Source organism: Ranitomeya imitator, chromosome 3 (genome assembly GCF_032444005.1).
Source record: "Ranitomeya imitator isolate aRanImi1 chromosome 3, aRanImi1.pri, whole genome shotgun sequence".
Lineage (NCBI taxonomy): Eukaryota > Metazoa > Chordata > Amphibia > Anura > Dendrobatidae > Ranitomeya > Ranitomeya imitator.
The window spans coordinates 399,092,953-399,108,207 of NC_091284.1; the positions used below are offsets into that span (position 1 = coordinate 399,092,953).

General features: G+C 44.9%; 1 protein-coding gene across 1 annotated transcript in view; it reads right to left on the reverse strand.

Annotated features, from left to right (window-relative positions):
* YARS1 (tyrosyl-tRNA synthetase 1) overlaps positions 1 to 15,255 on the reverse strand; it is a 117,357-nt gene that overhangs the window by 2,413 nt on the left and 99,689 nt on the right. Inside the window, exon 12 of the mRNA XM_069757069.1 lies at positions 2,205 to 2,398. Within this exon, the coding sequence (XP_069613170.1) occupies positions 2,205 to 2,398 (194 nt within the window). The remainder of the gene's footprint in view (positions 1 to 2,204; positions 2,399 to 15,255) is intronic.

Sequence of the window (15,255 nt, forward strand, 5' to 3'; positions counted from 1 at the left end):
CAGCTTTGGTTGACGCCAGAGGGTGAGTATATAACTTTTTTATTTTATTTATTATTTTTTAACAAGGATATGGTGCCCACACTGCTATATACTAGGTGGGCAGTGTTATATAGTGCGTGGGCTGTGCCATATATTACATGGGCTGTGTTATACTACGTGGCTGTGCTATATACACTACATGGCTGCGCTATATACACTACGTGGCTGCTCTATATACACTACGTGGCTGCGCTATATACTACATGGCTGTGCTATACTATGTGGCTGTCTGTTATATACCAAGTGGCTGTGCTATACACTACATGGCTGTCTGTGTTACGTGGGCTGTGTTATATGTGGTTGCTATATACTTCGTGGCTGTGCTATATACTACGTGGCTGTCTGTGTTATATACTACGTGGCTGTGCTAAGCGCAATGTACATACATACATATTCTAGAATACGCGATGCGTTAGAATCGGGCCACCATCTAGCTAAACATAAGTAGGCAGTAACATGTCCCCACTACAGCTTACAGAAGGTTTTTCTTGTGTGAGATGTAATGATACTGCTTTGATCTCCTGGTTTAACCTCTTGCATCAGTGAAATGTCAAGGAAGAGGATGTGCAGCTGAGTTTAGCTGTGTCACATTACAAACTCTTATATCAGCTCTCCTCCATTCATAGCACTGTCAGTTATACCTTCCCACTATATTGCCTGCCCAGAATGTGTCAAGAGTCACACTTATGTCTGTTGTGCTCCACTTGTAATCGCTCTGTAGTGAGATCAGCGCAGAGTGTCATTACATCTGAACAGGCAGGTTACTCCTGTGTGAGACATAATGACAGTCCTGATCTCACTGCAGAGCGAGTACAAGTTGCTTGAGCACAGCAGACATAAGTGTGATTACATCTTACACCCTGAGAAATCTGCTTCACACTATGTTGGGGGGAGGGGGGGTTCTTTCTTCAGAGTGTTTCTTCCTACAAATCATTGGTCAGTGTTATGCAGGAGGAAGAAGTGCACACCCACAGTAAAAAATCATCTGATAACCAAGTTCAAATTTGTGTTAACTCATTTGGTGCCAAATACTTTGATTGCTGACATCTCTGCAATAGAGAGGTGAAATAGAAAAAAAAAGAAGAAAAGTTTTATTTCGCTCTATGGATACTATTACATCATTCAACATGAAAAATTTGGTGGAAGGTCCTCTTTGAAGACAATCAATGCTGCCATAAGGATTTTATAAATACTGCATGATCTAAACTAAAATCCTGTTTGGCACTAACGCATTTGACCTATACCTATTCTGCATAATTTAGATCTAAAAGCAAAATACATTACAGTATATATAATATATATTTTTATTTTGTTTTTCTGCCACAATTGAATGTGTTAAAACTGAACCATGTTGTATCACATCCAGGTGCTCTCTTACACAGGGACTCCTCATCTAGCATTGTGTGCTGCTGTGCAGTCAGAGACACAGCACAAACGTTCTTCAAGAAGGCGTAAAGATGCCAGTGCATAGGGGTTGACCTCTGCTATCATACTTTGATCTATCTATGATTGGTCATAATATCAGGTTGGTAGGCGGCTGACACCCGTCACCCCTCGCCAATTAACTCTTACAAACACCGGCAGCGGCCTGATATAAGCAGTGTATGGAGCTGAGCACCACTGCTGTTTTTACCGTTTAGTGGCCATTTCTTATACTGCAGATCAGTCCCTAGTCGTTGGTGTAAGAGTTGATGTGCACTATCCAGCAGTGGCCACTAAACAGCTGGGATGTTCTTCTCCATAAACGGTTTACATGGGCCGCTGCCGGACTGGGTAACGGCTGGTTAGTGGAGGTAGCTGGGTGTCTGATCTGACCTATCCGATATTGATGATGACCTGTCGGTAACATAGTGCTATGGATTACTCCTTTACATGGTATCTTTACTTTGAACATTTTAATTCTCTGTGTGGATAGCCGAAAACCACAACAGTCATAGTTACAGAGGTTGAAAAAAGACGAAGGTCCATGCAGTTCAACCTTTCTCCACCAATTATAAATTCTTCTGAGGCCTACAAAAAATGGGCAATTCCCAGGGTTCTAGAATAGAACAATTTACAGTTCAGATTGTGCAGTATGAATTTCATTTTTGGGGTGCAAAGACACTAGGATTGCTGTGTTGTGTTTTTTTTTTCAATGCAAAATCACAAACAGTTCATTGACTCACATAGATGCACAGAGCAGCATGCCTTGTGACTCCACTCCCCGCATCTTCTGAGGCTTTAGGTTACACAGCACGACAATGGAGCGTCCTACTAGCTGTTCTGAGGACACATATTTCACCAGTCCACTAACCACAGTACGTGGACTCTCTTCACCCACATCCACAGTTTCGACATACAAGGTGTCTGCATCTGGATGCTGCAGAGAAAACGGCAGATCTAATAAATATAATAGACCTTATTGTCTTAATTGATAACAGACAGTGAAGTTTAGGATGCTAAAGTGTAAATATCATTTCACATAGCTGTTCAGAATAAGCGATCGTGTGTGCACATATGGAATAACCCTATTTCTGGCCATTATATGTCTTTTATATGTATTTTTTCACCAGATCTCTCCTCTGCATGCTCTCTTTAGTTTTTAGTAGTCTATTCAGTAATGGGTGGAGCCTAGCTGTCAATGTTTCACACAAAGAGACATGAAGGAATACTGCCCTTAAATCTCTTTGTGCCAGTTGTTTTGAATCAACAGCACGCGGGGGACAATGTACAGTAGTACTGAGTAGTGTTGCTGTGAATCCTGCACTGAGATGCAATAAACACTTCCTAGAAATTAGCAGCTAGCACTTCCTAGAGAATAGCAGTATGTTCCTCCCTCTTCTTGCCATAGACTTCAATACCCAGCTGTAATTTAACACGTCAAAGAGCTGTCAATCTGTCTTCTATTGTCTAATACAGATTTTAGCTGTGAATGAGGAGTTCAGAGGAAAAAGAAGAAGTGTCTTATAACTAGTGATGAGCGAATATGCTCATTACTCGAGTTTCTCCAAGCACGATTGGGTGGTCTCTCAGTATTTCAGCGTGCTCGGAGATTTAGTTTGTGTCGACGCAGCTGCATGATTTGTGGCTGCTAGACAGCCTGAATACATGTGGGGGTTGCCTAACAAACAGGCAATCCCCACATGTTTTCAAGCTGGAGTGGGTAATAAATACAGAAGTGGTGACGTGTTTCTATTATACTTTTCCTATGATTGTAAGTCAACATCAGGAGGAGAACAAATACGGATGTCAAATACTGAAAGTGTGAACGTAGCCGAAGACCCAAAAACTCAACACTTCTTCAACATTGAATCAGGTTATGTAATGTCACAAAAGTTGAAGATATATTTACCCCTTTCCGACATCAGGCATACATTTACGCCGATATTGGACTCCCTCCCTTTGATGTGGGCTCCGGCGGTGAGCCCACATCTTTCCCGGGACATGTGGGCTCTTTTGAACAGCTGACATGTGCCCACAATAGCCGCAGGTGGAATTGTGATCCTCCCGCGGCTATTAACCCGTTAAAGGCGGCAGTCAAACGCTGACAGCGGCATATAACATGCGCTTCCGGCAATCACGCTGTTTGTTGGCATGGCATCCAGAGGTCTCCTGGAGACTTCTATGTTTGTCAGTGACAGCTTGCTGTGAGCACCACCCAGTGGTCAGCACTCATAGCAAGTGAGTAAATCTGCTATATAGAGGCGATCTGATCTGATCATCGCTGATGAGCGAATACGCTCGGGTGTCCTTCGAGTATTTTTTAGTGCTCGGAGATTTAGTTTTCATCGCCGCAGCTGAATGATTTACATCTCTTAGCCAGCTTGATTACATGTGGGGATTCCCTAGCAACCCCACCATGTACTTATGTTGGCTATCAGATGTAAATTATTCAGCTGCGGCAATGAAAACTAAATCTCTGATCATTAAAAAAAATACTTGGAGGACACCCGAGCGTGCTCGGGAAATCTCGAGTAACGAGTATATTCGCTCATCACTAATCATCGCCTCTATGTAGCAGAGCCGATTGGGTTCTGGCAGCTTTTAGTCTCCCATGGAGACTATTGAAGCATGCCAAAAGTGAATTATTTTTTTTTTTTTTAATATTATTAAATAAAAAAAAAAGTTCAAATCACCCCCCTTTAGCCCCATTCAAAAGAAAAAAAAACATATTTGGCATTGCCGTGTTCAGAATCGCCCAATCTATCAATAAAAAGAATTAATCCAATTGGTAAATGGCGTAGTGAAAAAAAAAAATAAAAAAATCAGAATTCCGTTTTTTTTGGTCGCCGCAACATTGCCCTATAAATTTAGTAGCTTCTTAAGGGATGCACGCATGTGGGGTCAGGCACGTGCATTTCTGCAGCTAAGCATTGCGCAGCTAAGCATAAAGACGCCGCAGTTATTTCAACGGCAGTTAGTCACGGCAGGAGTCAGGACCCCACTCTATGATCTGTCTCTTTTGGGTATGTCTGCTGAGTTAGCACTTCTTATTACTTGGATCTAGCTTTTCTATTAACCCATCTTACTCCTTCACCATGTTTACCTATGCCCTTACAGTGTTTGCTCCACTATTCCTCTCTCTCCTTCGCTATCACAAACCCCAGCACTCACTAACCTAATAAACATCTCCCCTTCCCTCTTACCTCCCCACCTGTCCTCCTCTGCTGACCTGCTCCTCAACCTCAAATCTGTCCTAAAAAAAACATAAAACAAGTCAGCCACTCTCCTTCTCCCACCTGCTCTCCCTTTCTCTGCTTCTCCTCGCTGCTTTAGACATATCTACCAACCCGGGACCCCTACAGCTCATACCTCCCACTACTACCCCCTCCTATCGCTCCCTATCTAATATGAACTATCGCAATCTTTCCAACCTAAAACCTGTACCCCTGACGCCCACCTCCCTGCTCCCTCTCTCTGGAGCACTCTGGAATGCCCGCTCAATCTGCAATAAGCTTCACGTGATTCACGACCTTTTTCTCTCTCGCAATCTTGCCTTCCTTGGCCTTACAGGAACATGGCTAACATTCTCTGACACCGCCTCCCCTGCTGTGCTGTGTGTAATTACGGCGGCCTCCACTTCACCCAGACCCCTCGATCCGGCAACAAACATGGTGGAGGAGTGGGTCTTCTCCTTTCTCCTAACTGCACCTTTAACCCAATCCCACCTCTACCCTCCCTTATCCTCCCCTCTTTTGAAGTCCATTCTGTCCGCATCTACTCTCCCTCCAACCTCCAAGTGGCCATCATATACCGACCTCCAGGCCCGGCCACTGACCTTTATTGACCAATTCTCCACCTGGCTTCTTCACTTTCTCTCTGCTGACAGTCCCACCTCCTCATCCCACCCTCTCTCTGTTGGAGTCCCCCAAGGCTCTGTTCTAGGACCCCTACTCTTCTCCATCTATACACTTGGTTTGGGACAACTCATAAAGTCCCATGGATTCCAGTACCACCTCTATGCTGATGACACTCAGATCTACCTCTCTGGCCCAGACGTCACCGCTCTGCTGTCCAGAATCCCAGAGTGCCTATCAGCCATATCCTCCTTCTCCTCTCGCTTCCTCAAACTCAATGTGGACAAATCTGAACTCATCATCTTTCCTCCATCCCATAGATCTTCCTTACCTGACCTATCTATCACAATCAATGACATCATGCTTTCCCCCGTACCGGAAGTCCGCTGCCTCGGAGTAACCTTCGACTCTGCCCTGTCCTTCAAACCACACATCCAAGCTCTTTCCACCTCCAGCTCAAAAATATCTCCAGAATCTGTCCTTTCCTCAACCATCAATCTACTAAAATGCTTGTGCACGCCCTCATCATCTCCCGCCTTGACTACTGCAACATCCTTTTCTGCGGCCTCCCTGCTAACACCCTTGCATCTCTCCAGTCCATTCTTAACTCTGCTGCCCGACTAATTCATCTCTCTCCTCGCTACTCCTCTGCTTCCCCCCTCTGCAAATCTCTTCACTGGCTCCCATTACCTCAGCGTATCCAGTTCAAATTACTAATACTGACCTACAAAGCCATCCACAACCTGTCTTCTCCATATATCTCTGAACTAATCTCCCGATATCTTCCCTCACGTGATCTCCGGTCCTCCGAAGACCTCCTTCTCTCCTCCACACTTGTTCGCTCCTCATCCAACCGCCTCCAAGACTTTTCCCGAATATCCCCAATCCCTGGAATTCTTTGCCCCAACACGTCCGACTATCAACCACATTCGGATCCTTCAAACGGAACCTGAAAACCCATCTCTTCAGGAAAGCCTACAGCCTGCTCTGACCCCGCTGCCGCCTCATCACTACCGAAGCTACTGCCTCACCAACACCGGAGCTCCTGCAACCCTCAACCTATTGTCTCCTTCCGCATAATCCTGTAGAATGTAAGCCCGCAAGGGCAGGGTCCTCGCCCCTCTGTATCAGTCTGTCATTGTTAGTTTGTTTACTGTAAGTGATATCTGTAACTTGTAGTATGTAACCCCTTCTCATGTAAAGCACCATGGAATCAATGGTGCTATATAAATAAATAATAATAATTAAAAGGCAATAACGGACAATCAAAAGATCGTATCCACATGAAAATGGCATCGTTAAAAACGTCAGCTCGGCATGCAAAAAATAAGCCATCACCCACCCGAGATCAAGGGGTGAGGGCTTATGATGCAGTTTTTTTTTTTTTTAAACAAACATTGGGATTTTTTTTCAACCCTTAAATAAAAAATAACCTAGAAATGTTTGGTGTCTATGAACTCGTAATGACCCGGAGAATCAGATTGTCAGTCAGTTTTAGCATTTGGTGATTATGGTAAAAAATAAAATCCAAAAACAGTTGTGGAATTGCACTTTTTTTGCAATTTCACTGCACTTGGAATTTTTTTCCCCGTTTTTGAGTACACAATATGATAAAACTAATGGAGTCGCTGAAAAGTACAACTTATCCTGCAAAATCAAGCCCTCACATGGCCATATTGACAGAAATATAAAAAAAAGTTATGGCTCTGGCAAGAAGGGGAGCAAAAAACAAAACGCAAAAAGCCTCCGTTTTGATGGGGTTAAAGTAGAGACTAAAACTTATTAATCTGTGTTTTAGACTCTTGTGTGCTTTTGACTTCTGCAAAGTTTATCGAAACAACAGTGGCCATATACCGTATATACTCGAGTATATGGAAACAGAGGGCTAGCACTCAACTAAGGGAGTTGGACGGTGCTAGTTAGAAGGGACTGATTGTCCCAATAGTCAATGATTCCGAAAAATACTGCACTTGTTAAAATTAAGTTTTATGCTTAATAGTGTAATTTTATTTGCAACAAGCGATTTGTAGCGACAAACAAAACGTTTCGGCCAAATTAGTGGCCTTGGTCACATAGTCGCTGAAATAAAAATATAAATAAATACAGTGAGGTGTTTGTACAAAATATTGAGTCACAAATATATATACATTATATATAGTATGTACAAAGAATTGGCTGGAAGAATATGTCTAAGTGTATTGTTGCTGGAGTAATAAATAAAGCCCCAGGACGGCATATCTCAAACAGCTAGTGTTAAAAACCACCCTGCACAGTGGTAAACATACATTTTTGCTACATTTCATCTCTTGATAATTAAATATGAGGACATACTCCAATAGGATTTCAAAGTCAGGATCTTCACTCATCTGTCATTTGCCAACTCACCTACTCTGTTACAAACATTGGATTGCCCCATGACCTCTTCCTCTTTTCCTTTCTTCTCGTGATCTCATTTTTAACTAGCTGTTTGAGATATGCCGTCCTGGGGATTTATTACTCCAGCAACAATACACTTAGACTTATTCTTCCAGCCAATTCTTTGTACATACTGTATATAATGCATATATGTATATATATATTTGTGACTCAATATTTTGTACACACACCTCACTGTATTTATATTTTTATTTCAGCGACTATGTGACGAAAGCCACTAATTTAGCCAAAATGTTTTGTTTGTCGCTACAAATCACTTGTTGCAAATAAAATTACACTATTAAGAATAAAACTTCATTTTGATGAGTGCAGTATTTTTCGGAATCATATACTCGAGTATAAGCTGACCCCCCTAATTTTGCCACAAAAACTGGGAAACACCAAGGTTACTTACCGGTAGCCGATTTTTCCGGAACACATGACAGCACACCTGAGAGAGGGGATCCACCCAGTCAGGACAGGAAACCCCACTGAAAATAAAAGGGCGGTACCTCTCTGTCGCTTCAGTTGGTTTTTAGAGCATGAGAGGCCCCCCTGGTTAGTATACATGGCAATCCATCACCACATCATATTAACTAAAAAAGCACCCAAAACAATAGTGCACACCAAAGGGGTAATAAAGGGGTGGAATACACGGATGCCGTCATGGGTTCCAGAAAAACCGGCTACCGGTAAGTAACCTTGGTGTTTTCCCTTCCCCTATGACGGCACACCTGAGAGACTTTTGTAGAATGAAACCTTAGGGAGGGACCACTGCTTGTAGTACCCTTCTACCAAAGGTTAGGTCAGCAGAGGAAGAAAGATCTGGCCGGTAGTGCTTGAAAAAAGTTGAGGGTGAGGACCAGGTAGCGGCCTTGTAAATTTGATCAATTGATACCTCAGCCTTCTCTGCCCAGGAGGTAGCCACGGCTCTGGTGGAGTGAGCCTTGATGCCTTCAGGAACCGGAGTGCCACCCGCAGAGTAGGATAAACTAATGGCCTCCCTGATCCATCTAGCAATAGTACTTTTAGCTACCCCACACCCTCTTTTGCTACCCTGAAAGGCTACGAATAGGGTTTGATCTTTCCTCCATTGACTAGTTATAGACATGTATTGTAACATAGATCTTCTTATATCTAGCATGTGGAACTTTTGTTCCCCTGGATTTCTAGGATTACTACAGAATGATGGCAAAGTAATCTCTTGACTCCTATGGAACACTTGAACCACCTTGGGGAGATACGCTGGGTCTGGTCTTAGAACGATCCTGTCATCAAAAACCTGAGTATAAGGAGGGCATATTGACAGGGCCTGTAAGTCACTTACCCTACGAGCCGATGTTAAGGCTACTAATAGAACCGTTTTAAGGGTAAGTAACTTGGGTGATAACTCCTGTAAGGGCTCAAAAGGGTCTTTAGTTAGGGCTTCTAAGACTAAATTTAGATCCCAAGGAGGGATTTTTGGGATAGCGACCGGTCGAGATCTACTACAAGATTTTATGAATCGTGAAACTCATCTATTTGAGGCAAGATTACAGTTATATAGGGCCCCCAAAGCTGAAACCTGAACTTTAAGGGTGCTGGCTGCTAACCCAAGATGTAGTCCTGCTTGCAGAAATTCCAGGATAGGACCCACCTCCCCCAATGGTTCACCCAGGAAGTTAAGACATTTTTTCCATGTCCTACCATAGATCCTAGAGGTTATGGGTTTTCTACTTTTCAATAGGGTGGAGATTAAATTTGGTGAGAATCCTTGGCGACTTAGTAACGCCCTCTCAAATTCCAGGCTGCCAGATGGAAGCCCTTCACGTGAGAGTGGGTCACTGGGCCCTGGGTTAGCAGGTCCGGAACCTCTGGCAGAATCCATGGGTTCGCTACCGACATCTGCCTTAGAAGGGAGAACCATGGTCTCCTTGGCCAGAATGGAGCTATGAGGATTATTTTTGCTTGATCCTCTCTGATCTTCCAGATCACAGCTGGAATCATCACTATCGGGGGGAATGCGTAGGCCAGAGAGAATTTCCAGGGTATCAGTAGGGCATCTACTGCAAAAGGATGTTCTCTTGGATTTAAGGAGCAGAACTTTTTGACTCTTTTGTTGTGTGAGTTGGCAAACAAGTCTATTTCTGGTGTGCCCCAGGCTTGGACTATTTTTTGGAATATCTGGGGGGTTTAGGGACCATTCCCCCTGTTTTAAGCCTCGGCGACTCAGGAAGTCTGCTTGTGTGTTTTCTATGCCCCTGATGTGTAGTGCTGTCAGGGATGACAGGTGTTGTTCTGCCAACTGAAAGAGTAGATTTGATACTTCCATGTGGCCTTTGGACCTCCTCCCCCCGATGATTGATTTACGCCACCACTGCTCGATTGTCCATCACTATTCGAGTATGGCGGCCCTGGAGCAAAGGGAGAAAATGTCTTAGGGATTTTTACACTGCCCATAGCTCTTTTTCGTTTGACCCATAGTTTCTTTCTAGTAAGGACCAGGTTCCTTATACGGAGTGAGACCTCAGGTGAGCCCCCCAACCTGTACCGCTTGCGTCGGTCGTGATGATGTCTTTGACCGGATTTTGCCACTGGACCCCCATTGTCAGGTGGTCTTCCACTGTCCAAACTAGGGAATCCCTTACGCCCAGGGAGAGACATAGATTTCCTTCTAAATGCCCTCTTAGTCTTTGAGCGGAGAGAACTTCCCTCTGTAGTTGTTAGGTGTAATTGTGCCCATTCTACTGCCGGAATACACGATGTTAACGAACCTAGCAGGGACATCGCCTTTCTTAGAGTCATTGCTGGTTGATGTATTGCTGTACCGGCCAGGTTTATTATCTTGGCTACTTTGTTTTCTGGAAGGAGGCAGAGCTGACACTCGGAGTCCAGAATTAACCCCAGGAAGGACTGTAGTTTTACTGGTACTAATCTTGACTTGGGGATATTTATTACCAATCCAGCTCCATTAGAATTGATGTTACCACTGATACTTGCTGAGTGCAGTGGGACTCTGACCTCCCTATTACAAGGAAATCGTCCAGATATGGGACAATTACTACATCCCGGGACCGGAGGTATGACATTACTTTCACCATTACTTTGGAGAAAACCCTGGGGGCTGTAGACAGGCCGAATGGAAGGGCTGTATATTGGTAATGCTTTATCTGATTCTGAATATAGAGAGCTACTCTCAAGTATTTCCGATATTCCTGATGTATTGGTATATGGTAGTACGCATCTTTTAAATCTATTACTGCCATGAAGCAGTGTTGGAAGAGAAGTTTTATGGTCGTGTTGATAGACTCCATCTTGAAGGAGTAGTTCTCTATCGATTGATTGAGCTTCCTTAGATTTATTATAGTTCTCCAAGAGCCATCCGGTTTTTGGATTAAAAATAGGGAGTAAAATCCGCCTCTTTCTTCCCAAGCCGGGACTTCCTGAAGAACCTTTTTGTGAATGAGTCCCAAGACCTCCGTCTCCAGGGCAGATTGCTCCTGCTGGGACCTTCTTCGGGGAGTTATTATAAAGTTTTGACGTGAAGCGTCCCTCCTGGACGCTGACGAATCTTGCCGGACAGGACGACTGCTGCTCCTACCACTTGAGCGGCTGCTCCTGGTATGCTGGTGGCTCGGCAAGTCATCTGGTGAGAGCTTCTGCTGCTGCTGTTGGTGGCTGCTGCTGGTCTTGGTGCCCCACTTCTATGATGAAGTTTCTGGGCACGAGTGCGTCTTCTGTGGTTATCACCCCTTTTATGGGGGATCCACTGCACTCCCCGCCTCCTCCGGTGCCCAATAGTGGCCCCTCCCCTGCTCTGCCATGTCGCCGGAGTCTTTATCCACCGGCCAGCGTTTTCTTCATGGGCGCCGCCATCTTGGATCCGGCGCCCGCCTTCGCTGACACACGGGCACGCCCATTCCCAGCGTGCAATGCGCGTGATGTCAGGCGGGCGACCCGGAAGCGGCCGCCGCACAGCAGAGAGAGGAGGGCAGCGTGGCAGCCACGGAAGGAACCCGGCCATCCGACCGCGCTGCACAGACGCCCGCTCGGACGCAGAGCCCTGGAGGACCCGCAGACAGCGCATCCAGACCCCGAGCTCCGACACACATGCGCTGCCTGTTCTTCCACACCGGGACGGGAGCTGGGTAAGTGGAATCACCGCCGTGTTCAGCACAAGCATCCCTGTCAGGACAGGAAACCCAACTGAAGCGACAGAGAGGTACCGCCCTTTTAGTTTCAGTAGGGTTTCCTGTCCTGACTGGGCGGATCCCCTCTCTTAGGTGTGCCGTCATGGGGGAAGGGAAAAACTTAATGACTCGAGTATAAGCCTAGGGTGGAAAATGCAGCAGCTACCGGTAAATGTCAAAAATAAAAATAGGTACCAATAAAAGTAAAATTAATTGAGATATCAGTAGGTTAAGTGTTTTTCAACATCCATATTGAATCAGGAGCCCCATATAATGCTCCATACAGTTCATGATGGCCCCATAAGATGCTCCATACAAAATACGCCCCATATAATGCTCCAAATAGTTCATGATTGGCCCCATAAGATGCTCCATATTAAAATATGCCCCATATAATGCTGCACAAAGGTTAATAATGGCCCCATAAGATGCTCCATAGACACATTTGCCCCGTATAATGATCCACAAATGCTGATTATGGCCCCTTAAGATGCTCCATAGAGATATTTGCCCCATATAATGCTGCACACGACCCCATAAGATGCTCAATACAGCCATTTGCCCCATATAATGCTGCACATGGCCCCATAAGATGCTCCATAGAGATATTTGCCCCATATAATGCTGCACATGGCTCCATAGAGATATTTGCCCCATATAATGCTGCACATGGCCCCATAGAGATATTTGCCCCATATAATGCTGCACAGCGCCCCATAAGATGCTCCATAGAGATAAGTGCCCCATATAATGCTGCACATGGCCCCATAAGATGCTCCATACAGATATTATTTGCCCCATATAATGCTGCACATAGCCCAATACAGATATTTGCCCCATATAATACTGCACATGGACCCATACAGATATTTGCCCCATATAATTACCAGCGTAAACGTAAAAAAAACAAACATTACATACTTACATTCCGTGTCTGTCCTCCAGCGCTGTGCTTTCCTCTGCACTGTCAGCGCCGGTCAGCCGGAAAGCAGAGCGGTGACGTCACCGCTGTGCTTTCTGGCTGGCCGGCGCTGACAGAGGATGCAGGAGGAGTGCAGAGAAGCACAGCGCCGGGGACAGACAGCTGAAGGTAAGTATGTAGTGTTTGTTTTTTTTACGTTTATGCTGGTAACCAGGGTAAACATCGGGTTACTAAGCGCGGCCCTGCGCTTAGTAACCCGATGTTTACTCTGGTTACCAGTGAAGACATCGCTGAATCGGCGTCACACACGCCGATTCAACGATGTCAGCGGGAGATCCAGTGACGAAATAAAGTTTCAGACGATCTGCTACGACGTACGATTCTCAGCGGGGTCCCTGATCGCAGTAGCGTGTCAGACACAGCGAGATCGTAACGATATCGCTGGAACGTCACAGATCGTGCCGTCCTAGCGACCAAAGTGCCACTGTGTGACGGTACCCTTACTTCTTTGTGTGTCATTGTTCTCCACTGCCCTTATATAATCTTATACTTGGTTAACCTCATGCTGCCCCAACCCCCCTACCTACAATGTATGAAACTGAAAGTGAAAATGTGTTGCAAATCCTTAGTAGTAAAGCTCCTCCTCTAGACTAGATGTTTGGTGTGCGTCTTCCAAGCATCTCACAGCTGCTACTCAGAAGAGGAAGACTGTAAGAAGTATTATCCTTTCAACAAACTTTGCATCAGTTAACTTTGAGTACATGAGGAATTACAGTATTACTGACCACTATATCAGTTGTACGACCTGGCAATAATTTTGTACAATTGTTTTTAGGAAAAACAATGATCATTTGGATTGTGAATGCAGAATTAAAAACCTGAGAATGTCAAAGAAGCGTCACATTAAAGAGGTTGTTCTCTGCTCTCAAAATAATTAGATCAGATTTGAGGGCATCCATGAAGGAGGATCTGACAGAGGCAATACTTTTTCTGAGGACAAATTTATAGATTTCTTCTTATTAACTGCATAACAGTGTTTATTGCATATTTACTTACAAGAGTTTAGAAAAGTTTATAAAAGTTATTTGCTACATTCTAATTGTATTCTAATAAATATAGTTTTTGCTCTAAGTGGACTGATTACTTATATGATGGTGAGAAACTGAATAAGCACGATGTTAATATTTGACAACAGTAAATTTATTGTTACGAATTGGCCATTTATGAAGGAGTCGGAGCCGGAACATAATAAAATTCAGGAGTTGGAGTCGCAACTATGGCTTACCGACTCCACAGCCCTGCTTGCTATATTCACCGGTCCACGTTCCACCGACGGCCGCCGCTGTGTCTTCTGCACTGAGGTTTCGGCAGAGGGCGGTGCACACTAATCGCGTCACTGTGCCCTCTGACCCGAGCGTCAATGCAGAGGACGGGGAAGACGCAGCGGCGGCCGTCGGTGGAACGGGGAGCAGGTGAATATCGCGCACTGCGTTATACTCACTTGCTCCTGGCGCGGTGTACCTGGTTCTCCGGCAGCTTCTTCCTGTATTGAGTGGTCACATGGTACCGCTCATTACAGTAATGAATATGCGGCTCCGCCCCTATGGGAGTCCATATTCATTACTGTAATGAGCGGTACCATGTAACCGCTCACTACAGGAAGAAGCTGCTGGCACCCAGATAACCAGGGACCGCGCCAGGAGCAGGTGAGTATTATTAGACAGCTGCTGCACCCCCTCCCCTGCCGACCGCTGGGTATGACTCAAGTATAAGCTGAGAGGGGCAATTTCAGCCTAAAAAAATGGGCTGAAATTCTCGGCTTATACTCGAGTATATACGGTAAGTACAATTTTAGAAAAAGCTTGAAAGATTTCACAATAATTGAAACAAAGCAAAACACAGCCACATTAAAGAGGAACTATCATCTCTCCTGAGTCCTCACATGTCGGTTTTACAAAAATACAATAATAATTCTGGTGCAGATTTTTAAAACTCACCCTTGTGTAATTTCTCTATTATTCCTCCTGTAAGTTAATTAAAATGCAAAGAAAAGATAAAAAAACTGGTGTGTTTCCATCTACACCCTAAAAGTATGTGCACACGTTGCAGATTTGGCTGCGGATTTGCAGCAGTTTTCCATGCGTTGTACAGTACCATGTACCGTATTTTTCGGACTATAAGACGCACCGGACCATAAGACGAACCCCAAATTTGGGGTGAAAATTGCAGAAAAAAAGATTTTTGTCCGAATTTACAGTATCTTACCTGAGGGCTGGAGGTGGCAAAGCAGGGTCACAGGAAGCATGGTGTCGGGAGAGGTGCGGTGATGCGGTGGGCGATATGGCGTGCACCTGAGCAGGGTCCCTTCCTGTTTAGGTGGGCGACGCCACGGCCTGGTGTCCATGGGGGGGTTGCAGCAGTGCTGTGGCGGCGG